The sequence below is a fragment of the Rhea americana genome, unplaced genomic scaffold (assembly GCF_003343005.1).
Source record: "Rhea americana isolate MKP2758 unplaced genomic scaffold, rheAme1 scaffold_116, whole genome shotgun sequence".
Classification (NCBI taxonomy): Eukaryota; Metazoa; Chordata; class Aves; order Rheiformes; family Rheidae; genus Rhea; species Rhea americana.
Window position 1 is genome coordinate 2,316,922 of NW_028185217.1, and position 13,341 is coordinate 2,330,262.

The 13,341-nt window shown below is 35.5% G+C and overlaps 1 protein-coding gene across 2 annotated transcripts; it reads left to right on the forward strand.

The window, feature by feature from the left end:
- Positions 1–18: 18 nt before the first annotated feature.
- MFSD8 (major facilitator superfamily domain containing 8) lies at positions 19–12,622 on the forward strand. 2 transcript variants are annotated; one of them, XM_085318192.1, is made up of 12 exons: positions 19–187; positions 1,694–1,782; positions 2,647–2,690; positions 3,779–4,019; positions 4,327–4,440; positions 5,863–6,007; positions 6,658–6,716; positions 7,888–7,996; positions 9,169–9,303; positions 9,810–9,913; positions 10,011–10,270; positions 11,130–12,622. In XM_085318192.1, the coding sequence occupies exons 1-12, from the start codon at positions 105–107 to the stop codon at positions 11,334–11,336; spliced, it is 1,590 nt and encodes a 529-aa protein (XP_085174318.1). In that variant the 5' UTR covers positions 19–104; the 3' UTR covers positions 11,337–12,622. The 2 variants fall into 2 exon arrangements, with proteins under 2 accessions (XP_085174318.1, XP_085174326.1); XM_085318200.1 differs by having other exon boundaries at positions 1,697–1,782.
- Positions 12,623–13,341: the final 719 nt, after the last annotated feature.

Here is a 13,341-nt window from a genome sequence, read left to right on the forward strand (position 1 = left end):
GCGGCGGCGGGGGCAAAGGGCGGCCGTGGGCGCGGCCGCTGGTGGCGGGAGGGGCCGGAGGTGGGTCCCGACGCTGCGGTGCTTGGAAGCGGCCGGTGTTCGGTATGGCCGCTGCGCTGTCCGACCCGGGGGCGGCTGCAGAAGGGCAGGAGCCTTTGCTGAGTCCTGGAGGGGAGGAGGACAGCAGGTAGGGTCTGGCTGCGGCGCTGTCTGCCGTGCCCGCCCGCTCTAGGGCAGAGTCCGGGGGAGCCAGGAGGTTTCTCGGTGTTAGGGTGGGGAGTGATCTGCCCTTTCTGCCGGCGCCTGCGTTGGGCTCGCGGCTGGGTCGTCCTGGAGTGGGGAGGCGGGGAGTGTCGCCGTGCGACACCCCACTGAGTCACGCGGGGAGCCACCCGTGGGCGAGTCTTCCTTCTGCCCCGTGCGTGAGTGCTTTACTCTGTAAGGACAGTCTAAGCTTTAKTAAAGCTGCCAGGCTCCGAGGCCGGCAAAGGGGAACCAGACCAAGCTGCTTACCCCAAGTGCTTCCATAATTTTGATTATTTGTGTAATCTCTCATGCTTGCTGTGTCTTTTCGGGGTTTCGAACCAGCAGAGTTTTTTCAGCCTGCTTTGGCCCTGACTTGGGAATGTGGAAGGTGGTGGGTAGCAAGCTCCGCTGGGCTGATGAGGGCCGAGGTCGCTCTGGAGAAAACACTTGCCTGTGATGTGCCCAAAGGATATAGTACATATCTCATAAAAATCAACTGGTGGTGTAATCTAGCTTTTTAATACAATGTTTTTTGTTGGTTTTTTTTTCCCCACGGGAATTAGTCACTTGCATTTTCTGTCTATCCCCCCCCAAAAAAAAAAGAGAACCTTGGATATGTTTGGGTAGCTACTACTTCCCCCTTTTAAGTATTCTTGCTCGTGAAGTGTGCTGTGTGATTTAACCAAAATCCTTAAAGCAGTCAAACTTACAGATGCATGGTTTTGCCAGTGTACAAAGAGTTTGACTCTGTCTTCTTTCAGTGTGGTGTGGACACAATGTACATTTATAAAGAACATTTAGGAATTTAGAGCTTAATCCAGCCAAGACACTTGAATAGTATAACATTTATGAAGAAACAAATGTACRAACTGCACCCTGGAATAGCTGTAACRGTATTAAAATGGTGTGTGTACATTTGTATGTGTATAGCCTTTATGAACTAKTTTTTATAAACTATGTTCAGGCATATATAAACTAGATCTGCATATTTCAGAGATATTTTGTTTAACGAGAACAGTTCCAAACAAGAGACATGAAGAAACTTGAAATGCTCTTTCTCCTGAAAAGGTAGATAGCCTCTGAAAGCCTTTACATGAAATTTGTGGTGCTCCAAAGTGTCTGCGCAAAGGCACTGCAGGATGGAAGATCCCTCTAGATAAAGATTCCTTTGTGTAACCTACACTTTGAATACARTGGTACATGATGGCATTTGTATTAGTTCTTACTGATGTTTGGTAATTTGCTTCTAAAATAAAACTGCAGTAAGTATAAAAGTGCAGTTTTCCTGTTGATATGTTCCTTACTGCGTAAATGTCTAATCCTGAATGAGAATACACAGTTGTACTGAGAYATCTGTGAAAAATATTTTCAGTATCCTGTGGGATAAGAACAACTAAGGAGAACCTTTATAATGATTTTTTTTTTCTCTTGCCTTGTGGTTCAAAAGCAGGGATGTTGTGGAAACACAAGAGCATTATAAGAGTAGATGGAGGTCCATCTGGATTATGCATCTTACTATGTTTCTCAGTAGTGTAGGTGAGTAAACGTGGATGGATTTCAGTATTATTTGCTTAGCTTATCTTGAYGTGAAAATTACAGGATTTTCTGGATTTCACTTAATTCGTTTTCTTCAGTGTACTTACTGTTTATACCCTTAAAAACGTACATTTTCTGATTTCTCAAAAAAGAGACATCTAACAAATCAAATAAAAAGTTAAATTTAATAATATGTGTTATGTAATACTCTGAGAATGACTGACATATTACTTAGATCTTTATTTTATGGCTTTGTAATAGTTAGGTGGATAATGTAGTGGTAGAGAAAGGTTATGACTCAGAACCAAGCAAAACAAAGATCACAGTTTATCATCCAAAGCTGAACTTCCAAAGAATGAAAAGAGAAATTAATAATGCTTTGTTCTTAAGAGACACAATCTTTGTAGGAATGTATRATGTCTACTTCAAAATGTGTATTGGAGCTGTTTTTCTTGTGGGATTTTGCATCTCCACTGCAGAGTAAATTACTGTTTCAAACCTATATAACTGCTCCCTGAAGTGAGAATTCTATTGATTTTTGACTTTTGTTGATTTTCTGTGGTCCTAGAAATAATCTCAAGAATCATAGGATTATAGAATGATTTTTTATTTGACGAATTAAAATGACGTTTTATTTGATACATGCATACAAATATATTTATATATGAAGAAATTCTCTTTATTCTGGGGATCTTATGTATTTCCGTTGTAAGGATTAGAAAAGGGGATAGAGGAAAAATCACATGCAGTTTGCTTGGCATATCAATATTCTTTTCATAAGAGTTTGTTTCAGTAAACTGAATTACTGATAAATGTGGCAAATAGGGTGGAGTAACTTCAGTTCTGTTTCTTCCTGCATCACAGGTTTCTCAATCGTAGTTATGTCCGTATGGCCGTATCTCCAAAAGGTTTGTAAATATTAATACACTTTTTATTAATAAAAACAGAAAACTCCTGCTCAGAATGTATGTAGTATGAAACTTGGTGTTTTATTTAGGAAGAAAAGTAAGAGGAAGTGTGTGGTTATACTGGGACTTTTCTTTTGCCGTCCACCTTGACAGCTTTTAATATTTTGTGTAAAATCTGTCCATTGGAGTACTGAATTGATAAAGGTACATCATAATCCTGAAATGTTTGTTTTTTCAATATTATTTCTTTGTCCTGATCAATGAATTAATAGAAATCTTTTTATATGAAGGTATCATTAAAACAGTGCACAGATCTTGTTTGCATTTTGAAAAAAAAGGAAAAGGAAGGTGAAGATAATGCTATGCAAGTGTCAAAGATTCTTACCATAGTCCTCCTTGATATTCATAATGGAGAATTGCTTGTGTTCCCAGATAGTTGTTTTTATTTTTCCTTTGTTGCTTTCTTATTAGAAGTGGCATAAAAGATCTCTAAAACTTTAATATGTGCTAGGATTTTCCTGCTCCAGGAATTATAGAAGGCATTTCCAGATGCAGATTGAGAGGAACATATCCTAGATAGGGTACTAGGAATATTGTTAAAATTGAGACTGAATTCTTGGAGAAAAAAAGGAAGTACATTGTCAGCCTTGTAAATCAGGCCAGATTTAGGCAAACACATGACTTAGTGATTGCTTGTTCCTGGCCTGTAAGCTGTATTACAATACTGCTGATATTATGCCTATAAGTCCATGACTTTAGCAGTGTTGTATTAGAAATAATTGAAGTTGCTGCAAATTAACCATTTCCAGACTCAGAAGCAAAGTAGTTTTATCAGTTTGGTGCACTGCCTGAGGCAATTGCCAAGGTTTATTGGCTCACGTTAGGGGGAGCAACTGCTTCTGAGACCTGTCCAGGCATGCTAACTTGCCTAGAGGTAGCTTAAGTTTGACACTGTGTTGCATGGTGCCACATATTCTCAAAAACACAGTTCAGAGCTGTAAACATTTCAGGTACAGATTCTAAAATTATTTTATTGATATTATAAAAAACTATAATACAGTATTCACAAAATTAATTTGTTTCTGCAGATTGATCCAACAGCAGATGCAAGTTTCTTGGGCTGGATTATAGCTTCATATAGCATCGGCCAAATGGTCGCTTCTCCCCTCTTTGGTGTATGGTCCAATTACAGGCCAAGGAGAGAACCTCTTGTTGTTTCAACAGTTATTTCAGTAGCTGCTAATTGTCTTTATGCCTATGTCCATGTACCTCATTCACACAACAAATACTACATGCTGATTGCACGTGCCCTTGTGGGATTTGGAGCAGGTAACCACAGAAGAATTTGCATTTCTGAAAATCATTAAACTGTGTCTTATGTAAGATCACTAAGATAATGGTACATCTGGTACTAAAATATCTTGTGCTTGATAATTTAGGAATTAACATAACAAAGAGTTAGCAAATGCTAGTTTATAATCTCATGTAATTATGCAGTTGTGTATAAATATTAGAGGGAGTGCTGGGTTATATTTTCTTGGGAAATAAGGAAAAACAATAACTGAARTGTAAGTGGAAAATTTAAGAAATAWAACTTTGTGTCTGCATGAACACTTCTTTGTTTTTGTTTTTCAAGGAAATGTAGCTGTGGTTCGATCGTATATTGCAGGTGCCACTTCTCTTACAGAAAGAACGAGTGCTATGGCCAATACCAGTGCTTGCCAAGCAGTTGGCTTCATATTAGGACCAGGTAGAGCATATCTTATTTCCTCACTTCTCCAAAATGGATTTTTATCTAACCCTCTTTAGCAGGAAGTTAGACATTGGAACTAGGTATTCTCAGCAGCAGTATGGGGACGGGATGTTAAAACATAGTTCGTCAGTGATATTAAAATTAAAAAATGGGATACGTACATATATCTGTGTACGTCAATATAAACAAAATATTCCAAAGAAACTCTCATTGTAATCCCGAACTAGTTGGTTTGGATTACTGTTTTCATTGTTACATGAGACGACTGCAGAGAAACAAGTTTCCAAGATGCTCTATTGTACTATTGCCCACTAAACGATCTGTGACCAATTGCACTTTATTTGTGGAGAAGAGAATTTGACATTACTGTGTTCAGGCAAGCATTACCACCCTTCAGAAATGACTTTAAATTTCACCTTGCTCATTTGTTGTAGAAAATCCAGCAGATCTTTCTGACCTTGCAGTTTTATCACAAAATCTTCATAGAAAACTCTAAGACACTAACAGGTATTACAGAGAGCTAAAAAAAAAGGAAGAGCTCGGGGGTGTTTGTTGGGTGAGGCGTGACTGTGACTTGTGAGACGTCCTTTGCCTGTCATGGGGAATATGATTAAGATGTTGCTTGCGTTAGACCAGCAATGTTTTCCTAAGCAGCCTCTGCTGGATCACTGTCTCCTGTAGCTAGAGATAAAAATTACACGCCTAGCAGGACTTCAGTATTCTGTGTGTAGCGATACAATAAGGAGATTGTTTAGTGCTGAAAGCTTTTTCTCTAATTGATTAGAGAAATCAAGATTGATTAGAGCTGAGCTCAGCTCTGAAGAAGCATGAAAGGATCTATACCAACAAGCGATCTACGTTCTTTGGTGATTTCCATAGCATAGCTAAATCCTTTCCTGATTTATTAGAGACTTTCAGTCTGTTTCGTAACAATAGCAAGCAAATGACTGGTCTTACATTCTCTTACTCAGCACCAATTTAAACATTATGTTTTTAAAAATTACTTCTTTTCTCTCTAGCTTGCCCTTAGCAGGAGGGATACTGCAGTCCCAGGACCAAGGTTTTCCATATAGAAGAAAGAGTAAAAAGAGTAAATCAGCTGTCTGCACATGGCTGAGAAAATTAACCATCGGTACACTCAGAATTCAGTTCTCCATGTRTCATGCTGTTATGTATACGATATATTTATATATAATCAAGTAGTTTTCTGGCTAGTTGAAATCCCATTGAGAGCCATCACTTATTTAGAGTAGGTTTCTCAAAATAAAAAAGGTTTGACAAATGTAATATTTAAATTCATACTTAACAATTAGAACAACTTTACTCATCTAGGTTTATATATTTTATCTATTCTATTTGTGTTCTAGTATTTTCTTAATGATTCTTAAGATTTTCTTAATATGCTTAATATGTTCTAAGTTTTTCAGACTTGTTTTACACTTATTGGAGAAGAAGGACTAACGTGGAAATTAGTTCATCTTCAGCTAAACATGTATACAACACCAGTTCTATTTGGAGCTCTCTTAGGAGTTATTAATATTATTCTCATCTTTGCTATATTCAGGTAACCAAGTCAAAAAAGACAAGTATTTTACTTGGTTTTAGTGGATGGCTTGTAGCAATTATAAAGGTATTCAGAAGCAGGAGTAATAAGCCTGAAATCAGAAGCGCTAAGACTATAAATCTTTATTTTTCTGACTTACTTTTCAGAGTTCCTGTCTTCTGTAATACAATTTTTTTATCATGCTAGTAAACTAATCGTACTGATATTATAGCTAGAATATGAAAAAACAATGAAAGCAAAAAGACCTATTAGATCATAAGCTTAGTCTTGATACATTTTTCATGTTGATGGYTTCTGCCCATGAATTTTCTCTGAAGAGAAATAAGGTTAGCTTGCCTGCAGTGTTCTCAGAATTTGTATCTTTCTTTTAAGAATCTGAGCTCTTGAGAGGGTTTTCTTACCTATTGGATTATCCCATTGGTTGCAGTGAGGGGAGGGAGGAGACTACACACAGATATGTAATATTCTCCCACCAGAATATTTCCTTTCTAGAGTATGCTGTCAAATCTGGAATATACAGATTATTTTTAAAGGAGCTGGGAGCAATTAGAATGTAAGATGGTGGCRTGGAGAAATATTTTAATAGAAACTTTATCCAATAATAGATCAAATAAATATGTCTATTAATGAAAACACTTACAAATTTCTAGAGAGCATCGAGTGGATGACATGGGACGGCAATGTAGAAGTATCAATTTTGAAGGAGAAGGTATCTATGTTTCCTTGAAGACTTATTCTGTGATGCTAATTTCAGCATATTTTCTTACTACATGCAAGTATTTAAAAGTGTTATGAAGTCTTTTGGAATCGGAGCTCAAACTGGAAAATAGGCTGTATCTCTTTCTAGGTAACTGGTCCAGAAATCRTTTCATGTCCATGTTGGTCAATGTTATTGCTATCTTGTGGCAAAAGCATAAAAAAATTGTACAGATTCTTCCAAACTTTCACCCTGTAACAGTCTCTTCCAAGACACAGGATTAGGTGAATGTGGACATAAAGAAAACTTTTCCTTCTACTCTGCAGTCATATTTCTCTTTTGTTCTRTAGCATTATTACATGTGAGCTTCTACTTGTAGGATCTTATTAAGAGGGAGTTGAGATGTCTAAATAAGTTCAGTTGCTGAGAAACTAAAGTATGGTAGTTGCCACATACAGCACAATAGATTGTCTTGAATATGTACCTTCTTTGTACCATATTGGGCACAGATCAAATTTCTTCAAATGTTGTGCATTTCTCAAATGTATGAAACAGAATCTTAAACCTCTCTTAAAACCTATAGARGTCTCCAGTTTCAGTGCTGGGTGGTTTTTTTTCTGTTTAAAAAGAGCAGCATAAATAATTTTAAAGTATCTTTAACAAAAGCTTTGAAATTGGTTGTGTAAAGGAATAATATTTTTAAATGTATTTTCTTTCTTTAATTAGTAYGCAAGTTTTGTATGACAAATGCATCAAAAAATCATGAAATTTAGAGGATTTATTCAATGAATAGCTTATACAAGTAGGTGAATGCCAACTAACCATGATTTCCTAAGAAATATGATAGTTTGGCTTGACTGGCAGTGGCCACAGTATCTGAATGATGGAGAACAGGTTTGCTCTCTGCTACCACTTCCTGCCAACATCCAAATAATTTTCCTTCATAGTTAAGGCCAGTAGAAACTGGAAGTGCAGAGGAATTGGAGCGTCAACAATTCCTTTTTAATTAAAAAAGTTCTATTTAGACTGTCAAAATATAACTGCCACTTARATTGTGAAAATATAACTAAGCAAGCACCAAACTCTGTGCTACACAAAGTAAAGAAATCATTACTGTTTGTAACTTGTGGTGTTGTAAGATAGCTTAATTTGTAGATTTGATGATTCTTTTGCTTTGTTGCAGAAAGTGGTGTTTTGGATCAGGATGCAGAAGGAAACATTGACCACGTTGCTGTTGTAGCAGTCAATTTTCTTTTTTTTGTCATCTTGTTTGTTTTTGCTGTCTTTGAAACGTAAGTTTCTCTCTTTTTGTTTTTTCTCAAAGTGCTTTCAGGTTTAGCTAAACTCTGCATGTGTAAAAGCTTTTCTGTTGCACTTATACTCTTCATAAATGGAAGTGTTTGTAAGTCTAAAACTGTATGAAGTTACATTGATGTATACTGATACAGAATGAGGAATTAATGTTCAATAATAGCTAAAAAATATTCAATAATAACTGAAATATATATAACATGCAGTTTGTGGTATATGGAACATTAATGCGCATGTTTTAAAGCTTTTAAATGGATGCCAAACCATATTATGAACTTTTTAACTGTTTAAAAAAAAACAAAACAAAACAAAAAAAAACACTCATGTTCGTTTGAGGTAACTTATTTTGGGCTATTTAGTATCTTCAGAGAAAATTGTGTCATCAGTTGAGTACCCTTTTCTTTACTGCCTATTATAATACATCATAATTTCTTAGTGTAATTCTGACTAGCTACAAAACTCCAATGGAGCTCTTATTTTAGTAATGATTAAAATAATTGTTTGATACAATTAATGCGCTGTATTCTTAAATATACTATTTTACATGATTGATTATCTTTTAATATGAAGAGGTAAGTTATCCATCTTAAAATTCTGTACATTTAAGAAAATATGTAAAACATAATACTGTTACGTCAGACTGAAGTTCATTTTTAGAATTTATAAAACACTTTGAAGATACAAAATCTATTTTCTAAGATTTTGAGCTCCAATCTAGCTAAAATTTCTTATAACAGCACTTCTTCATCAACTTTGCGTTATTTTTAGAAAATTCCGTTCCTAGTAACTGCTGGTAAGTTGCTAAAGCTTCAACAGTATTATGTGTATTATTTTTATACTCACAGGGCCTGATTTTTTTTCCTTTCTCTTTGCTCTTACTGCATCATTTTTTTCATAAACTATCTGAAATATATTAACTGTGTTTCAGAATATGGCTGTCATAGTGCAGTTGTGAAGTTAGTCTAGTGGACTTGTTTTTAATAAATCACATGTGACAGAGTTAGTTTAAAACTAGTCTGTGTTGTCTTACTGTTCCCTTAGGAGAGAAGGCTCATATGCCAATGTGTTTGATGTTTGGGACAGTAAATGTGTGGAAGCTGCTGTACAGAGGTAGCTTTTTTTTAATGAATGTCATTCTGTTTTGTCAATTTAGTATAGCTACACCATTGACAATGGATATGTATTCCTGGACCAGGAAAGAAGCTGTTCTATATAATGGAATAATCCTTGGTGTGGTTGGTGTTGAATCGGTTATTGTTTTCATGGTCGTTAAAACGCTGTCTAAAATGTAAGTTCTGGGAGTTTTTCAGAATTTTGTTACTTATTTTAGCTAAGTCAAAAACATTTATAACAAGGCTAAATCTGCATTATCTAAGTCTTCTACCAGTCAAGGAGTTTGAGTATACTATGACAACAAAGTACTTCTGATTTTGATACAGCTGTGATGCTGTAGTTGTTCTTTATCCTTGTAGCATAACCCTCTCCTTCATCTGTGTTTTACCCAAGAAAAACAAATTTAAGTTAGTGTGATTTTGCTGCTTTTACTATGTTGACACTAGAAGCTATTTTTGTTGCAGGTGTTTTATCAGGCATCTTTTCCACAAACAGTTACAGTGTAGATAGCATCTTCACAAATTTTACTTGTCATAGTTCAACAGTTTTATTTGAGTTTTAGTTTAATGATATGAATATAATACGAAGTATTTTGTTTATGCATAGCATTTTTAGATGCTAAAAAGCTACATGATCATGGATGTAAATGATATATTTAATTACAGTTTCACTGTTTGATAGGACTGGTGAGCGTGCTATACTCCATGGAGGTTTACTGATTGTCTTGATTGGATTCTTTATTTTACTGCCGTGGGGGAAAAAACTACCAAATATCCAATGGCAAGGTATAATACAACTCATACTAAATTGTAGTCTTAATGTTATTGAAAGTTGTTGTTGTTGTTGTATTTTTTTAATGGTGTGTGTTACTTGCTTTTACAGAAATAAAGAATAATTCCATTCCCAGGACAACTTTCAGTGAAATGTTAATGCCTTTCTGGAGTATGCAAGCAATGCAGCTTCCTTCCAATCACACAGCAGAACCCACAGGCTGCCCTGTCTCTCAGTCCTGGTGCCTGAATACACCCATGATCTATCTGGCCCAGTATATCAGCTCTGACATACTAATAGGATTGGGCTATCCAGTTTGTAATGTCATGTCTTATACTTTATACTCAAAAATTCTAGGCCCAAAGCCTCAGGTAAGTGTGAAACCTAAATGGTTTTTCATTTACTCTCCAAGACCTGCAGCCTCTTTATTAGGGTGAGGGATTTCACTAAAATAGCTTTTGTCATTAGCAAAACAATAGTATACTTTGCGTACTAGCAGAAACTTTCATGAATTCTAACCTGCTTTAAAGCCAAGGGCAAGTCCCTAGATAAATTAGAAAAAAAAGGACCATATTACTATTTATGGCAAATCATATCATATATATCAGATAGTATGAAAATTTCAGAACAACTAAAGCCCAAAGCCTGTGAATTTTTATAAGAGTTTTGACAGGCATTTTTGTAACAACTGATTATGTATTAGGAATATCAGGACAGAAAAATGCTGTTCTYAATAGCTATACTATATAAAGAATACAAATGGAGGCAAGTGTCTATGTAAGCTAATTGAAATTAAATTTAGGTAGGAGGTGGGAAGCTTTTATTTCTGTTATGATACCTTCAATTGACATTTTACAGTGGTGTAACACATTGTGCAAATAATACTGCTTGGCAGAAAAATTTGACTCCTTTTCTTCCACTTACCGTTTTTCCCATCTGTTACATTTTGCGGTAAAAGACAAAAWACTTTTTACTAGAAAGCTGTAGAGTATATAGCACAGTGGAGCCTGAATCTGAGAGTAGCGTGTTTTGTRTGATACAATTCAAACTAACGTTTAAAGAAGCCAAGCAGTACTCTTCAAAACTAACTACTCTGTATCTTAACAGGAGTTAAGAAAGGTATGAAATTGCTTCAACACTTCTAAATTTTCTAATTAGGATGACTGGTRGGAATTATTGGCTAACCAAATTATTCCTGTATCACTAATACGAGCTTTCGATCTTCTGTAGGGTGTCTATATGGGATGGTTAACAGCCTCTGGAAGTGGAGCACGCATACTTGGGCCTGTGTTTGTGAGCCAGATATACACTCATCTGGGACCACGTTGGGCATTTAGCTTAATCTGTGGTATAGTTGTACTCTCTCTCTTAGTCTTGGAGATAGTATACAAAAGACTTATTGCATTTTCTGTCAGGTATGGAAGAATGCAAGAATAGCACTGATGAATGTGTTTAAAAAAAAAAAAAAAAAAAAAAAAAAAAGCAACCCCCTCCTGAAAAAATACCTAACTTATTATTACTTTTTAATGAGGAGTGCCTAAACGCTGACCTTGTTAGCTGTATGCTAAGAATTATAGTGATACTTATATGTTGACAGAATATGTAGCTTGGTCATATCCTAGTATGYCCTGTTACATCTGTGTCAATACAGCTTTTGCATTCTGCTTTTCTAGCAGGAGAGGAAGGAGTATGAACAAGTTGAATCAATACAGTAGCACATTTGAAGGGTGTACAGTCTAAATGACACATTTTTGTGTACTGAATGCAGCTGTGAAGGTCACAAGTACAGTACATCCTTTTCAGAAACAAGGGAAAAATGTTATCTTGATTCTGTGAATCTGGAGTATTAACTCTTGTAACTACAAGATTAGTTGAGCTGCATGCACTTTGTATGGAAACACGGCTGCTTAAGTAAGTGAACATTTGGATGTTCAGTTTGCTAACTTGTAAACACTGGTTCATATAAAACATCCATCTTTGGAAACTGTTAAACATCAATATACCTTCTCCAGAATTTCAAATGAAATGAGACAGTGAGAATTTTAGAGGAAGTAGGTGCCCACTACTCAGGTAGTTTTTGTAGGATTTAGGTACTTAAGTTTGTTAAAAGCCTTTGAAAAAATAACAGCTGCAGCAGTTACTTGAACTACAGTAAACAGAACATGCAGTTTTTTTCTTTTACTGTGTTGCTGAATGTCCTTTTATAACAAAAAGTATCACATGCACAGAGCTGAATTATGCACAGCCTTTCTTAACCTTTCTACAAGAAGGAAATACTATACATGATAGTTTACACTTTCGGTGTCACTTGTGGGAGTGAATACACTACGCTATCTGAACAAACAGTGCTAATGTTAATTAAGTAAAAAGAAGGAAACCTGTGGCTCCTCAGGTGTTGGCTATGATCTGTAGACTTAATTTTCTGATAATATCATGCAAGAAATGGGAATTCACAAATTTGGGGGGGATTCACAGAATCATTTGTTTTAAAAAATATTTTTTTTCTGATAAGGGGGCCTAAGCTCATCTGTGAGGGTTTATCTGTTTTAGTATGACTGGGAGTAGCAGGGAAGCCTTTCTGAAAGAACTTCAGTATATGAACTGTAGCTGCTGTTTAATGTGTTTAATAACTGTTGCTTATTGAATTTACTAAATATAATTATGTATTCAAATGTTGAAACACTAAATACTACTGAATAAAAAAAAAAACTTTTTTTTTTTAATTCTGACTGAATTATGTGCTTTCCAGATGCATAATGAAAAACTTATWATAAGAAAGGGCTGCTTTTATTTTCTTGCAAGAAATGGTTTTAAGCATTTCTTTTGTATGCTAGTTAGTAATAAACAGTACCAGGAATACCACGCTTTTGGTGATGAAAACAAACTGGAAAAGGAAGGGTTTAGAGCTACAGCATATAAAAATTACTTTGGGCATTACAAACTTGAATAAACTAGCTACAGTTTTTAAAAAAGGCAAACAGGTTAGGATTTAATTTCCTACAGCTGTTAGGACAAGTACATATATATATATGCTCTAGGGTTTCTATTGTTGATTACTGATACCTTGTTAAAATTGGCTACTTTAAAAGTCACATGGTTTAGGAAGAAACTACACTGTTTCTTTAAGAAAACTGCATTTGTGTGCATATATAGATAGTTGCATATATGTAACCAAGTATTTAAGAAAACCTGAAAGCTGTGCAGGCTAGTTGGTTTATCAAAGACTTTAAGAGCATGGTAAAATGAGTTATCATTACATCAGATAGTGTTAATCTTATGTAAGGTAATCATTCTCTCAGTTGAAAAGTATAAAGAAAAAGATTCTAAAAAATTGCAAGAAGCCTTTTTTTGTGTTAGCAATGATTCTGTGAGTTCTGAAGTCTATAGAAGTTTCTATCTTCTGCTGATGGAGATTTTCAGACAACTCAAAATTAGATATCAA